Source organism: Callionymus lyra, chromosome 3 (genome assembly GCF_982586985.1).
Source record: "Callionymus lyra chromosome 3, fCalLyr1.hap1.1, whole genome shotgun sequence".
Taxonomy (NCBI): domain Eukaryota; kingdom Metazoa; phylum Chordata; class Actinopteri; order Syngnathiformes; family Callionymidae; genus Callionymus; species Callionymus lyra.
In genome coordinates, this window is record NC_141820.1 from 21,587,393 (window position 1) to 21,603,006 (window position 15,614).

A 15,614-nucleotide genomic window follows, 5' to 3' on the forward strand; every position below is an offset into this window, starting at 1 on the left:
TTTCGCAAACAACAGAAACCAGCAATATTTCTTTTTGTTTGCTGTCTACCTTCGTAAGCAATATTGGTGTTTTAAAAAAGGTCTATCAAAGGTCACAAGCAACAGCAGAAGCTTTTATGTGGGACTTGTCTGTATTTATTGATTTTAAAGAAAGATAAAGGTCACACTGTTTCATTCAGTTCAGGCTGACATACTGTATATTGTGATCCACTGACGACAGGATTGAACCTGAAGGGTTTGCAGACAATTTGGTTCTTCTTAACTTTTGACATTTCTTTAATAAATTCATTCACAGATCATTTGTCAAATTGTTTAGTTTAAGACACACACCCTCTTTGATTGTATCTGAGTCACAACATTAGACATTTAGACAGTTTACGAGTGTCAGTTTATATAGATGTGTCATTACAGACTTTTAGAAAAGATTTAATACAAAATAGTTTTGTAGTACACACACTTTTAATTTTGTATTCATTAATTTCAACAAAGTAAACTAGTAAAAATAATAATAACTGGAAAGAAAGCCGTTTTTCCCCCACTATAGTTGTCCATATTTGATGTAATCATCTATCAAATCGAAACTTTTTTAGCATTTGAAATTATATCAATGTGTTTAACAGGACTTGAGGTGTTAGTTGCATTCTGAAGGTCGCTGTCACAACACACATTGAGAGCAATAGTTGTCCCTTGCGCAATAGGTTTATGGAAGCTACCCGAAACCAAGATTAAATCCTATTTAAATCATTTTTAATAATAATAATTTTATTTTTAAATATTTTAATATGTACATTATTTCATGTGTGTAAAGCAACATCCTTGAGACATGTGTTACCAGGCCGTACAGAAAGAACATTATATTATTAATTTATTATTACTTTATCTTATTTTATTTATTATTACATTATATTATTTTTATTTATTATTACTTAATATTATTTTATCAAATAAGTGAGAACTCATTCCATTAGCACACAGTCTCCAAAAGCTAGGAGATACACACATAAATAACACCATCGTCGGCATACAATTAAATATACATAGATACTTATACACAAACATCTTGTTATAACCAGTCCAGAGCTCCTGATTTTTTTCATGCACTCAATTGTAGTTTTTACTTTTTTCTATCTAATTATCAGCCGTGAATATAATCCTGACATTTAACTGGCCTGCGGTTCAAAAAAAGGTTGGGGACCCCTGAACTACTGGAACATTTATTCCGATTATTTTTTATATTTTACAACACTTTTAAATGCTTTGCAGGTTTATGTGAGAGATCTCCTTTTATTTTAAAAAAATAATGTAAATCCGTGTTTGCTATAACGGTTTAATTAACTGAAAACATAAATGCATCATGACATTTGCCTAAGACTAGCGTTGCCTTCCCTTCACTATCCAGTTGTAAAACTGACAAACGGAGACGCCTAGAACCGGCGGCATCACATTGTTCCATAATAAAGGAGCGTCTTTAAAACAGCAATGACTTCTTCAATTAACATTTCCTCGGAGGCCAAAGGTCATCTAGGGTCGAGTGTGCTCAAGATACTGTTCTGTATTTGCATTCAGCGAGAAAAAAAAGGAAGTGAAGCTTGACAAAACCAAGTCACAGAATAGGTCATTTAAAAAGTAATGAAGCTTCTTCGTTGTTATTTAAGCTCTTAACATTTCAAGGTTAATTAGAAGTCCCACCGCGAAGTCCTGCTGAAGCCTCCTCCTCATCCATGCGCCTTCTCTCCTCTGAATATTGCTCTTTCGTATGCTGCCGGCTTGTTTGCTCCCCCTGGCTTTTTTAACCAGATCTGCAAAATGAGATTTCGAACTGCAGATGAAATGGAAACAGATGCTGGAGAGGTGTTCTTGACAGTGGGGAGCCGATGATAAGAGGCTCGCCTAAATTAAAGAATCACTACATTAAGAGCTGATTCAAATTCAGACGAGCAGGTTGTTGTTGTTTTTTTTAAAGAATCTTAATCCGGAGAGAAAAAAAATAACGTGCGAATCTGACTCACAACCTGAGAGTCACAATTGGGCTTTTTTTCGCTGACCTTGTCCCTGACAGCCGCTCGATAAATCTATTTTTTGATTAGTATTTTGTGTGTGCTGCACCAGAGAGAATCGTTCAGTGTTGAGAGAATTTGCAATGACTCTTAGGAGATTCCAGATGTATAACGGTAAATAAATATATCTCAGTAATAAACAGATTTGAGATAACTATACTACGGTGGCAAATGAAGGTCAAAATAAATGTGAACTCTACAACACAACAAATGAAACCAACAACACCAGTGGTTGTGACTGCTTGAGACTGAAAAATAAGATTTTAAATGAAAACATTTTGAGTTAAAGCGATCGATTTCATGACTGTGATTTGTAACCGCAGCTTTAATGGAGTTAATGGAGTGAAACATGCTAACCCTAAGGTCACTTGGTCTTATGTAAACCCCCTAAGGTTAGAATAACTATATGGCTGGGTATCGATTAAAACATTCCTGATATGGGTACCAATACTTTAACCTTCACTTTGATACCTGTTCCTGATCGTTTTTTTTCTTTTTTACAATTTTATACAAAAGAAAATGAAATTAAACATGGTGTAAAAGAGTAGATTTTTTTTCAGCGTCGGTAAATAAAAAATAAAAACATAAGAAAATCCAGTGCTAAAGAAAATGTACTCATCTGGTGTTCACTGACTTTGGCACTAAGAAAAATCCAATGTTTTGATCACCAAAACTTGGTGCCGGCGACACAATAGAGAAAAGTGTGATTCCGAGCCCTACGTAACTACATCTGCAGCTGACCTGACATTAAGTGCCAGAGAGTTAAAAAAAACTAAAGTTGCACCACATCTTGTTCAACTTCAACAAGTTCCACCCTTTTACCGTACATCACACTTTTTCATACCTAGAACCCTTTCTCAGAACCTATTCAATTCAATTCAATTTTATTTAAAGTGTCTTATCATAACAAAGTTATCTCAAGACACTATACAGTTGAAATAAGACTATAGTTGATTAAGGAAAAATAGATCCCAGCAATTCAACAAAGAGCAAGAAGCGAAACACTGTGCAGTGAACTATGGCGAGGAAAAACTTCCTTTTAGAAGGCAGAAACCTGGAGCGGAACCAGACTCATTGTTGATGGCCTGCCGCTTTGACCGGCTGGGAGGAAGGATGGGGGGGTAGACAGATGGATAAGGAGAGGAGTGAGGGAAATTATAGTGAGAAAAAAAAGAGGAGAGTGTAGGAGAGTCCATGGAGGTGCTGGAGAGAACTCGGGATCTGATGACGTGGTGAAGATCCTGGATCAGCAGCAGCTCTGGAGGTGGAGCCCTGGGGCTCCGGGAGAGAAATAAAAAGGTGTGGGTTTAAACTGCACAGGTGATGAACCTAAGCTACAGCAGGTAACCAGGGAGTCCTACCTCAACCAAACCGGGCTTAACTAACGTTTGGAGGGTATCAAACTTATTTGTATTACTAAAGGTCATGTTAATAATTTGTACACAAGTACATTTGTAGCCAAACACAACACCATACCAAGTAACATACCATTATGTTGGTAAGTGATGTAAGAATACTTTTTAATCTTAATGAGAAAGTTGGACTATAGGTCTAGGAATGACATGATCTAAAGTTTTATTAATGTTGATGACAGCTTTGTTTGCAAATGTGTGGCTTTAAAAAGTGCTTTTATTCGTTTACTTAAGCAGCTTTTTAGGGTTCTAACTCTAAAAACATTTAATTTGAATTCTATTGTAACACACTATTGTTTCCACGTTCTAATCTAACAGACGACCAAGCTGTTGGGGATCAAACTCAAGCAGCCTGGTGAATATTTATAGAAAATGTCTTTTTTTCCCACTTAAATCCAGTTCTTGTGAATCTGTGAATCCGTACGAGTGTCTGTAATATAAAAACCCTCACTCATACAAAATAATCATTTATTTCACGCAGTTCTGTGACTGTAATCCCATCAAGAGCGCACATGTGTTCAGCAGATCATGTGAGCTTCACACGGCGCCGTTGTTTCGGAACTCTTGGCTAATGAGGGACGAGCGAGACTTCACAGTCTTCTGACTTTCTATTCCAGGCTCAAAAGTGCTGTGATGGGGATGATTGTGATTAGTCAAGCTGTGAACGAGTCGCTGTCGGCCCAGTCACACCTGCCGCTGATGAATTGTACCTCCTGAAATTTGAGCTTTAACTTAGTGAGAGAAAAAAAAATGGTCCTGCTGTGAGGAATTGTGAATGAGCCTTTTAGAAAATGTATTCATGGTTTCGTTCCTGCTGGTGGATTAATCCTCCTGGAGGAGGCTCTCACGACTCCTCTTCTTGTCTCTTTCTAATGCCATGTTTTTTGGCTGCAAGATTCTCCAAAATTGGGAAAAAGTTGCCCGTAACCCGCAATCATGGCCACTTTAATTCGGAATAAATGTCAGCGTAAAAATCCGAAGCATTTGACATTTCCGACGTTAATTAAAAGCAACGTTCGTCTGAGGTGGCACCACGCCTCGGTCGGTCATCCTAAGTGACGCCTCAGATGATCCAAACGCCTGTCAGTCTTTCATCTCCACTGAATTATTAACACAACCGACAGAGTCGTTTTTTCGAATCTCTCTGAACTCTTGGACGGACGTCCAGGCGCAGATGGTGGAGAGACGCGTATGGAGTTTGTGTGTCGGAGAATTTCCCCTGAAAGCAGCATTAGAATATAAAACATCCAGGACGGACATTTTTGAAAGACACATACAACCTTAATGGATTTTCCACCATCTGGAGAATTCCGCGCCTTCTCCATTTAAAATTCCCTGGAGTAAATATTACTACATTATTGTCATTATTTTAAATAGTCGTTACAGCAGCAGAAGGGCTTTAAAAATAGATGTTATATAACCAGACGCTTATATTTTACAGATAAATAATTCAAAGGTACGAGCATGCACTTTATGCGACGACTCCGCACTTAATTGTATTAATCCATCCAGACAAAGCTTAAAATCCGCCTTTTCATCCCAAAAGTGTTTTTTGAAAAGGCATCGATATATATTTTTCAATGCGTCTGGAGTCACCTTCAGCGCGGGGTCATCAGTGAGAGCCTCAAGGTTATAAACTGCTGCTTTCATAAGTACAACATTTTTAGTTCAACACTGCAGAAAACTGACCAGAAACTGTTTCCTTCAACTGAGAAAAATCTCTAAACTTGGGAAAAAAAGGGTAAATTATGTCACAACATGATCTGGAGCTTCTAATCCATGCATTTGTGTCTTCTCGTTGAGACTATTGCAAATGTTTGTTTTCATGTCTTAACAAGAAGGAGCTGTCTCGCCTGCAGTTAATACAAAACTCTGCAGAATTCTGACCCGCTCTAGTAGAAGAACTCACATTTCTCCGATCCTTAAAACTCTTCACTGGCTGCCAGTTTCTTTCAGGATCAACTTTAAAATTCTGGTTCTTACTTTCAGATCTATTCATGGTCAGACTCCTCCTTACATCACTGATCTGATCCAGCCTTACACCACAGCTCTGGCTCTGAGGTCTGTGGATCAGAATCAACTGATGGTTCCTGAACACGGTTCAGGACCAGAGGAGAGAAATCCTTCCAGGCTGTTGCTCCTAAGCTTTGGAACGATCTTCTCTCTATGTTTGATGGATCTACTGACTCCTTCAAGAAACATCTTAAGACGTTTTTATTTGTGCTTTTCCCTGATTTTCAAGGACACTGTGTTTTGGCCTTTTATTGTATATTTTTAAACTGTGTGTTGTTTGTGATTGTTAAAAGGCTTTGTGACCCTGGTCTGGAAAGGCGCTTTACAAATAACCTTAACTTACTTACTTACACGTGTTTAGAGAGAGTCATGTAAGGAATGTTCACACCAAAGGTATCCTGTCATTTTGACCAAAAATGTTCGTACTATCTGGACAGAGGAAGGATCTTGCCTGGAGGCAAGTCATTGAGACCGTCAGACCGTCTTAGTGACTTGTGACATTCATTAATTGTATTCCTGGTGTAAGGAAAATGTCGTATGAGACCACAGACTCTTATGCTATTAGTCTGTCAATCATAAAATCAAGTCACAGGGACCCAACACCAAGATTGCCTCATCTAAACATCAAAAAAGCACCTTTGGTGTGAACCCCCTTATTAGAGGGAAGGCTTGGGTCAGACCCAGAATAGATTATGTGTCTTAGTTAGTCATTTTGTCACTCTCTGTGGTAGTGAGCCGCAGTGAGAGCTCCTGAAGTCCTGAAGTCTTTTCCCACCTGCTGACCTATTTATTTCTGTGAACAATATTTGTAATAAAAACAAATATAATTATACAAATTGAAAACATTTACAACAAATTCAGTCTTTAAGTGTTTTCTTAGTTTCACCTTACTTTTTTTCTGATCACAGATTGTTATCATTATCATAGTCATTATTTAAATATTAAAAGTTAAAGAGAGGCATATTTAATTTATCTTTTTTTTTCTCTCAGTCTTGTTTATATTTATAGAAAGTAATTTATGTCATGGTTTGGTTTTGTTTTTTAGTGTTTGGTGACTTAAACAAGATAAAAAATACCTTATTTAAGCTTAACATCGATCAACCACGATTATAATCAGGTTCACATCAAATGTTGAGATAGTAAATCCAAGTTGTGTCAGTTTTCTGGCCTCACCAGTGTAGGGAAGTGTGCCAGTGTGCACTTGTGTGTGAGTGTGTGTGCGTCGGCAGTCTTGATGCTGAAGTGGAGCATCTCTAAAATGATTTCCCAGGTTGGTGAATGATGCAATCCTCTATGCATCACTCGCTCTGCATCCTCACACACACACACACACACACACACACACACACACACACACACACACACACACACACACACACACACACACACACGGAATAATCACTGTAATTTGGGGCTAGTGGCCAGCTGGGGCAGCAAGTGTGATCCTGGCTGTGTCAGGAGGAGGTAAAAGTGAGGGCCACTGAGTGTGTTCACGCATCCACGCACCCCTCGTCTACTGACACACCATTAAACAAGGACACAAACACCACAGAGCTGACGACAGGAAACTCAGCGTTGATTTCAATGCTTTGTTCTCGGACGGGAAAACAATCGTGTATTTGATGATTCTGACTCCAGGCTTGAGTGACATTATTTTTAAGAGACAATTCAAACACAAACTGTCACGACATGTCTCATTATTTATTGTGTACGGATGAACAACTTAAATATAATAAGTGTTACGTTACGTTTAATGATCAGTTGTGTTATACTAATATTTCCTGCTGAAGACATCAACAATTTAATCTTGACCTGAGTCTTTTACTAGTTTATAATGTTTATATAGCCTCATTTATAATACATAAATAATCTCATTTTCCTTTTTAATACTATGATCCTTGTGATGTCATATACCTAAATGTTACTCTAATACAGGTGAGGGTTGTGATCTTCTTTTTAAAAGCAGTTGGTTCTTCTGCTGGTGTTTGTTAGTTTTCATATGTTTCATTGATAAAATTAGAAATAGTAGATAGTTTAATGTATATTTTATATCTATCATATAAAATAGGGATTTACACCTGCATCACTATGAAACACTCGCATGGATACAGAGACACCGTTTCTGTAAGTGACATCACATGACTGTACATATGACATCACTGGAGTTCTTGAAACGATTTACTAAACAATTTAATTTGAATTATTTGGTCATTTTATTGGCTGCGATCTATTGAGCTTCATCTTACTATCCCGTAACTGATATTAAGTTTGGTGTTGGTTTTAAACTTGGTCCAGAAAAAAGAAAGGGTTTTCTGTGGGCGGGGCTTAAGCACATTTTCTAATGTAAATATTTCAATGAAAAGAGAGTTTTGAACAAACAGACACATACTGATGATACAATAGAGACCAACATCTATTTAAGACACACTTACATCTACACATTAGTTGAACTTCTAACAAAAGGTGTTGTGTTTGGTAAGAGAATCCATGCGTCATGATTGTATTCATTCTAGTGTCATTCTAGTAGAGTTTGCTTTTATGTAGAACTGTGAAGGACAATCTGCCTTTTGTTAATGTTGCACATTCTTAAGCTCAGGAGTACATCCCTCAGATGAAAATGACACACTACACACAAGTATACAGAGCACACTTGAATCATATGTGTTCAAACCTGTGCCTACAAACCCAAAACAACTCATAAAATAATCCAGCGACTTCATTGAAAACACTCACAAGAAAGAATCAAATGTTTAATTACACTTTTATGTCTAATGATTGGTGACAGAAGGCTTCTTCATTAACGGTGCGTCAGTAACAGTGTATTCCTGCGATCACAGCTGTCATTTCCTATGTTTATCTCTCCAACTGTTTCAATAATAACCTGACTCACATAACCCGTGTCACCTTCGTAGGATTCCTCCGAACATCAGAGACATCGTCTACTGCACCGGCGTCAGCCTCATGGACGAAGACGTGTGGGAGTTTATCTGGATGAAGTTTCACTCCACGAACGCCGTGTCTGAGAAGAAAATCCTGCTGGAGGCTCTGACTTGCTCCGACAACACCTTTCTCCTCAACAGGTCAGCAACTCCACCGTTACCCCGGAAACCCTTTCCTGATATGGGATTGACCGAATAAGTGCTGAATATATCCGTGCACTCTGGAGCAGAGGTGGAAGAAGTACTTTTAAAAGTGACACGAGTAAAAGTAAAAATTCACTAAAACACCCATAAGCCCTTGAGCACTGGACCAGCGATATCATTATCACCTTAGGGTTCCAACCCAGGACCCTGAACACCTACTTCCACCATATAAATGTCAACATAAACACCCGATGGAGAAGTTTAGAAATGTTTCAAAATAAAGTACAGCTCTTAAACACCATATATAGTAGAGAAGAAGTCCCAAATAATAATTATGAGGATGTTAAATTGTGACGTAAAGCACTTGCAGGTCACTAAATAATTACTTGGAGAGCTGGATTTGACCCACAGGCTTTGAGTTTGACACTTGCATGAGTGTGCACTTTTGTGGCTAACAGAAGAGAATTGTGTATCTACATAAACACAACCTATGTTTTAAACATAAACAATTTCAACTTTGATGAACTTTGACTCAATTATATTTTAAAATAAATACAGGGCTAACTGTTGTTTGTTGAAGTAAATGTATCAATAAGTACTTTGTGATTCAGTTATAACTCACAAGGAGGAGATTATGTTTTAGGGGTAAAAGAAAAATCCAGATTTTTGAAGTTATTACTTAATAAAGTTCTCCCCCGTCTAAAATCTCGACGAGCGAGTGGTAACTAAACTCTATTGTTTTGTCGTAATGGGCTTTACTCTTCATCCAGTCGCTGTAATTATTCCCGCTTTGTTTATACAACAAGTTTGCTACATTTAGAATAGCTAGCTTAACAGAGTGAACATGTATCCCGATATACCGAATAGTCGTCGTACTGGAGATGAAACTGATGACCTGTGTATTATTTACTATTTGTGAAGTGTACTTAAACGCATTACTCTAGTTGAAACATTGATACGTCACTGCTGAGCTATTTTTAACTGCTGAAGCATATGTGAAGAAAAATCTTTTCTGTCACCACTGGAGTGAAGAGTGTAAAAAGGCATTAAAAACCAGCTGAACTCCTCATTGAATCACAGCAGAATACAATGTTTATACAGAAGGATGAGGTTGATTTCAACAGTCGTCTTCTTATCCACTTGAGTTGAGAACCATTTGAATTGTGAAGTTCAGCCTGTGTTAATCAAAGTGTGAAGACTTCTCTGTTGACAAATGCTGGTAGAATGAACGAGTTTCTCTTTCGTATAAATTGCCTGAATTGCAGGTCGTCGTCTCATTTGTGCTGTTTTGATTCTGCTTATCTGGGCTTGCTTGCTGTGGCCAGATGAATGAGTGCGCCGAGAGTAAACGCTGCTCGCCGAGAAAATTAATGACCTGTAAGACCCTAAGACACAACTTTAGAGAGGACTCTGGGTGTCAGGGTCACTTACAGCCAGAAGGTTGTTTTTAACATGATGGGCCTTTTTGTCGACTCAGCACAATTCTCCAGAATAATCGTGACACTAGGATGCTGCCGTGTGAGTCATTGCATTTGTGTTAGAGACTGATGGAGGTTTTCACAGACTGCTTCAGTGGCGGAGCAGGTTTCTCTGCAGCCATCTATCTCTTTCTGGTTATCTTGGGTCGTATGGCCAGAAGCCCAAAATGTTCCCTCCAATTTCTCCAGGCTGTTAAATTGTAATGCTCCTTTTTTAATCTTATCTTCTTTTAAATAACACTTTCAATACACTCGCTGTCAAACACATAGACTTTGTAAAAGAATGGCCCATGGAGCCCTAAGACTGTATAAATGTGGCTTATGTGTTTTATCAATTTATATTTTCTGCTTCATGATTAAACCGCTTTAAATATAACTTAATATAATATAATACACCTTTGTTTGTCCATTTAAGTGAATAATTATTGGCCCTGAAAATAAGTAAGTAAGTAAGTAAGTAAGTAATAGTTATTTGTACAGCTCCTTTCTAGACCAGGGTCACAAAGCGCTTGAACAATCAAAAACAATACACAGTTAAAATATATACTTTAAAAGATCAAGACAAATAAGACAAACACAGGAGTCGCCAAAAATCAGGGAAAAAACTGAACAAATAAATTGTCTTAAGATGTTTCTTGAAGGAGTCAGTAAATCATCAAACACAGAGAGAGAAGATCATTCCAAAGCTTAGGAGCAACAGTCTGGAAGGATTTCTCTCCTCTGGTCCTGAAGCGTGTTCAGGAACCATCAGTAGATTCTGATCCACAGACCTCAGAGCCCGAGCTGGGATGTAAGGATGGATCAGATCAGTGATGTAAGGAGGAGCCTGACCATGAATAGATCTGAAAGTAAGAACCAGAATCTTAAAGTTGATCCTGAAAGAAACTGGAAGCCAGTGAAGAGTTTTAAGGATCGCGGAAATGTGAGTTCTTCTACTAGAGCGGGTCAGAATTCTCGCTGCAGAGTTTTGTATTAACTGCAGGTGAGACAGCTCCTTCTTGGTTGGACATGAGAATAAACTTTTACAAAAGTCCAAACGAGCAGACATAAAACGCATGCATTATACGCGCCAGATATTATTGTGACGCCAGTTTCCTAAGTAAGAGATTTTTCTCAGTTGAAGGAAATTGAGTGTTGAACTAGAGACATGTCTTTGTCAAATATAACACACAGGTTTTTCCAGCTCATATGTATGTAGTGGACGTAAAGCCAAACAAAAGTTGCAATCAATTCCTGGTCAAGTTTTGAAATGTATAGATAAAAAGAAAACTTAATTTTTCATCAAAATTATCTGTTAAAAAAGTAAAAAAGAACTGGTCCTGGGGTCTAATCGACCAGCAGCTTGTTAGATCTGTGGATGAAAATGTAAAGTGTATTCGGTCTAAACACCACCTTTAGTATTTGCAAGACATTTTACTTGATAAGCGGAAGAAGCATTTTACTTGACACTTGTGTAGTTCTTGGTGTCAAGACAGTCTATGGTTTTACTTGATCTTGTCATTCTACTTGTTTTAGAATAAGAAACAAAATCTGAAACTTGTTAATGCCAGTACTGTAAACACAACATTTTGTGTTGTCAGTACAGAATTAAATAATGTTTTTAAGTTAACACACAATGTGTTTAGTATTATCAGGTACTCAATTACCCCTGAAGAGGTACAGTTGAAACTACCAGCTAAGCTATGATAGTACGAGAACATTCTTACCAATATATTTAAAGTGTCATAATAAAAAACACTCAATATGGATGAAGAAAGCATTAAGAACATTGTTGTTTAGTTTTGTTCGTCTATGGTCTTGATCTTGTCTGTCTATGGTCTTGTCAGTCTTTGGTATTGTTAGTAGCAGTCTATGGTTCTGGTCTTAACAGTCTGTGGTCTCGGTCTTGTCTGTCTTTGGACTTTTCAGACTTTGGACTCTCAACAGTCTATGGTCTTGGTCTTGTCAGTCTATGGTCTTGGCCTTAACAGTGTATATTCTTGGTCTCAGATGAAGAGATCTACACGACAAACAGCAAAAAGGTCATTCGGCAGCATTTGAAAACAGATCAGTCTGGCCACACAACCTTCTGCCGGATGATTCTTCCCTTTAATCCTCAAAGTGCACCAACTAGCAGGCGATGTTTTGATGCTTGTGCGATCAAAGGGAGAATTGTGTTGCCTTGATCTTCACAGAAGTCAATCCAGGAAAATAACCGTTGTGTTACTAAAAATGATATTTGTAATCAATTTGAAGGCCTTTATTACTTGTAAGAGATCCTGCAGGGGTAACATTAGGAGTCCATGTGAGTCAATTTCCATCCAAAAGAAACATCTAAGCCGGTGTGCTGTGAAGGTCTGGCCGGAGGCTCAGGAACATGTTTGTAAATCCAGACTATTTTTTTTTATCTGCTGTGATCTCTCATCGGGAACAAGCAGCATGGATCTCAGACACGCTGGTAGACACAAGGGTGCGTGTCAGGTATTGATTGTGTGGCTGCAAAAATGTGTTCAGCACTCAGATGTAGCCAAGCATATTGGAGATAGCAGCTATCAGGCGTGAACACCGAGAATAGCCCAGAGCACAAAAAAACGGCATGATTGGTCACACGGGAAAAAGGTTTCTACACCATGAGACTGTGGCTGTGAGAGTACAAATTGATTGTGTGGTTTAATGGGAGGACAACAACAATCGCACAAACACGGAGAAATGTTGGGAAAAGTTGAAGGAATTCTTGACACCACGCGGATAAATTATGATGGAACTGCAAAGTATATGTTGTGTGTTTAAAGGAGGAGCAGGCAGCAACGTTTTGGCTTTGACGAATGGTTTGTTTACTGTTTACTGACGTTGACTTTTGATTAAAGAGTGTTTTAGTGATCCGAAAACTCTGGCAATGATGTGCGTTTAAAAGACTCATTTTTCAATCCGATCCACTTGATTTTAAACCCAGCCTTCAAAACGACCTGCAGGGTGACAACGTCTGGAGAATTATTGTTGGAAAAATTGTTATTGGCCGTCTGTGTCGATGGCTTAGAATTAGACCTGACAGGGAAGTTTTGCCAGTGTGAGAGAAAATATGGCCCCTTTACTTTGAGTTTCTACCAGTACGTATGTCAAAGCAGATACTATTCTTTAGTTTAGTACCTGCTCTGCTGTTATTCCAAGCAAGCTGTGTTGGTACTAAAGAAGGTGACGTTGACCGACTAGAAAGTATTAGAAACTTTCCCGACTTTCATTCCGACTACCAACAAAAGTTAAAAAACAGCATTAATTGTGAGTATGGTATTTTGTTCCGAAAATTAGTTCCGTGGTCTGCGGTCCTTTTTTTGTGTATGGTAAGTACACCAATGTCTTTAAGTTTTACTGCACTTTTATGATGCCAGCCCGTGAGTAGGAAGGGTTGGAAGCGTGTCATGGAAACACAAGCTTCGGTTCATTTCATCACATTCTCTTGTTAAAAATGTTGTTGTTTTCTTCTGTTTTGATTTGACTATGATTTTATTTTAGTATTCTATTCATTTAAGCAAATGTAAAACTTTATTAACATTACAAGTACCAGAAATTTATGTTTTTATTTCCAGCCCACGACTAGTTAGAAAGAAAAAACAATGGGCCCCTTTATACGCCATGAGGTCCGCCCTTTGAGTCATAGCGCTAAGAGGATTAATTTTTCCAGCCAGCTGTCAATTAAAGCAGCTGGTTTGGTGTTTCTTAATGAAATGTTGTAATCGCATTGGACCCAAATCTCTAACAATCCGCCAGAAATTGCTCAGTACTCCTGGTTACCGATCCAATCCAGCGTCAAACAAAATCTGGGATTCTGGTCCTCCGAAATGAAACGATTCCCATGGTGTCAAATTAGCTTGACTTCATGGAGGGATGTTGTTATGAAGTAATGTTAGGATTAAAAAGCCATTTTTGGTCTGCAGATACTTTTTGATGCTGTCAATTACCCCGACTTTAGCTTCTATCGTGCCTGAACGATCCTATCGAAGACAGCGTCGTGTGAGCCCTCAGAGGGTTTGCACCAGTTCTATTTAAAACACGACACAAATATCTCTGCTGGAGTAAGACTGCACCGACACCCATTCAAACCTGTACATATACTGTATATTACAGCAAAGTAAAAAACAACATGGTTAAAAAAATGAAATCTTTATACCTCTGAAGAAAAACATTTCTTTAGCTTCCCAGTCTCGTAATCTTCCTCTCCCCGCAGGTTACTGAACCTGTCCCTGACCTCTGACCTGGTCCCGGAGCAGGATGTTATAGACGTAATCATCCACGTCGGGAGGAATCCGCAGGGTCGTGACCTTGCCTGGAAATACTTCAGAGAAAAGTGGGACGTCCTCAACGCTCGGTGAGCCTTGTTCCAGCAGGGGTTTTTGGTGGAGAGAGACGAGGCGGTTTTTAATGACGGGGGGATCCTTCTCTCCACGTCTGCTCAGGTATGGCGAGGCGCTGTTTATGAATTCCAAGCTCATCAGTGGAGTCACAGAGTTCCTGAACACAGAGAAGGAGCTTAATGAGGTAATATTCACACACAGATACGGTGCTGCTGCTCTTACTTGGCCCGATAAATGAATCATTTATCAAACTCTTTCTCCAGTGAGCGCCTAAAGGAGCACTTCACCTCAGAGAATAACATGTTTATGTTAACTTTTTATGGATTTTTAAGAAGGAATTGTTGGAATACGACCGAAATATCATCAATGCTGATGGTCTGATGAAGCTTCACGAAGCAGTGTCATTATTTTTAGAGTCTGCTAGATGGGGGTCTCTGCAATATTTTCCTAACAACTGTTCTAATGTAACATCACATCATTTTTAAAACTGATGGCGCCACCTACTGACACTGCTTCATGAAGCTTCATCAGACTATCATTATCATGAAGGTGTCTCGGTAAAAATGTATAAATGTGCTTTTAATTTGACCTCCTTCTGAAATACTTCTCTCTGTATATTCTTCTCGTACATGCATTCTCGGCCCTCCATTTTCCTCCCACAGCCCAAAAACAGGTTAATAAAGTGCACTGTGGTGAGCTGGGGGCCTGTTCAGCTCAACTCGACCTGAGTGACCCCAATAGACAAAAGAAAATGAATAAAAACATCTATATTCTATAAAAGCAGACACTTTCACCTTCTTTTCTTACTCGAACGACATGTTTCATGATAAAAGGGAACAAAATAAATGGCTCATAATGTCATTTTTTTTTACAATATTTGAGCATTAAAATCTAAACCCACATGTCTGACCTTTTATATTTTACTGTTTATTATTAATTAAAAGACGTGATAATCGATTTAATATTTACATTAAATCTTTATGATATGAATCACTCTTACTAAATGTTTCGCTTTTCATTTTCCTGCATAAAAAAGTTTCATTTTAAATCCTCTTTAATGATGGCAAGAAAATAATATGTATATTTAAATATAAAATCAACTATTATATGAAATAACATAAACAGGAGACCTGGAATGTTTTAAAATCATTATTATTATTGCAAATAACCGAGAATACTTTTTAAGAATTCATCGAGGGGCTGAAATGATTCTTAGAAATGTTTCAGAAATATCTTGTTTATA

The 15,614-nt window shown here is 38.1% G+C and overlaps 1 protein-coding gene across 1 annotated transcript in view; it reads left to right on the top strand.

Annotated features, from left to right (window-relative positions):
* LOC148083822 (thyrotropin-releasing hormone-degrading ectoenzyme-like) overlaps positions 1 to 15,614 on the top strand; it is a 171,839-nt gene that overhangs the window by 151,868 nt on the left and 4,357 nt on the right. The window contains exons 17-19 of the mRNA XM_087787001.1: positions 8,395 to 8,562; positions 14,245 to 14,385; positions 14,474 to 14,555. Coding sequence (XP_087643127.1) covers positions 8,395 to 8,562; positions 14,245 to 14,385; positions 14,474 to 14,555 — 391 coding nt within the window. The remainder of the gene's footprint in view (positions 1 to 8,394; positions 8,563 to 14,244; positions 14,386 to 14,473; positions 14,556 to 15,614) is intronic.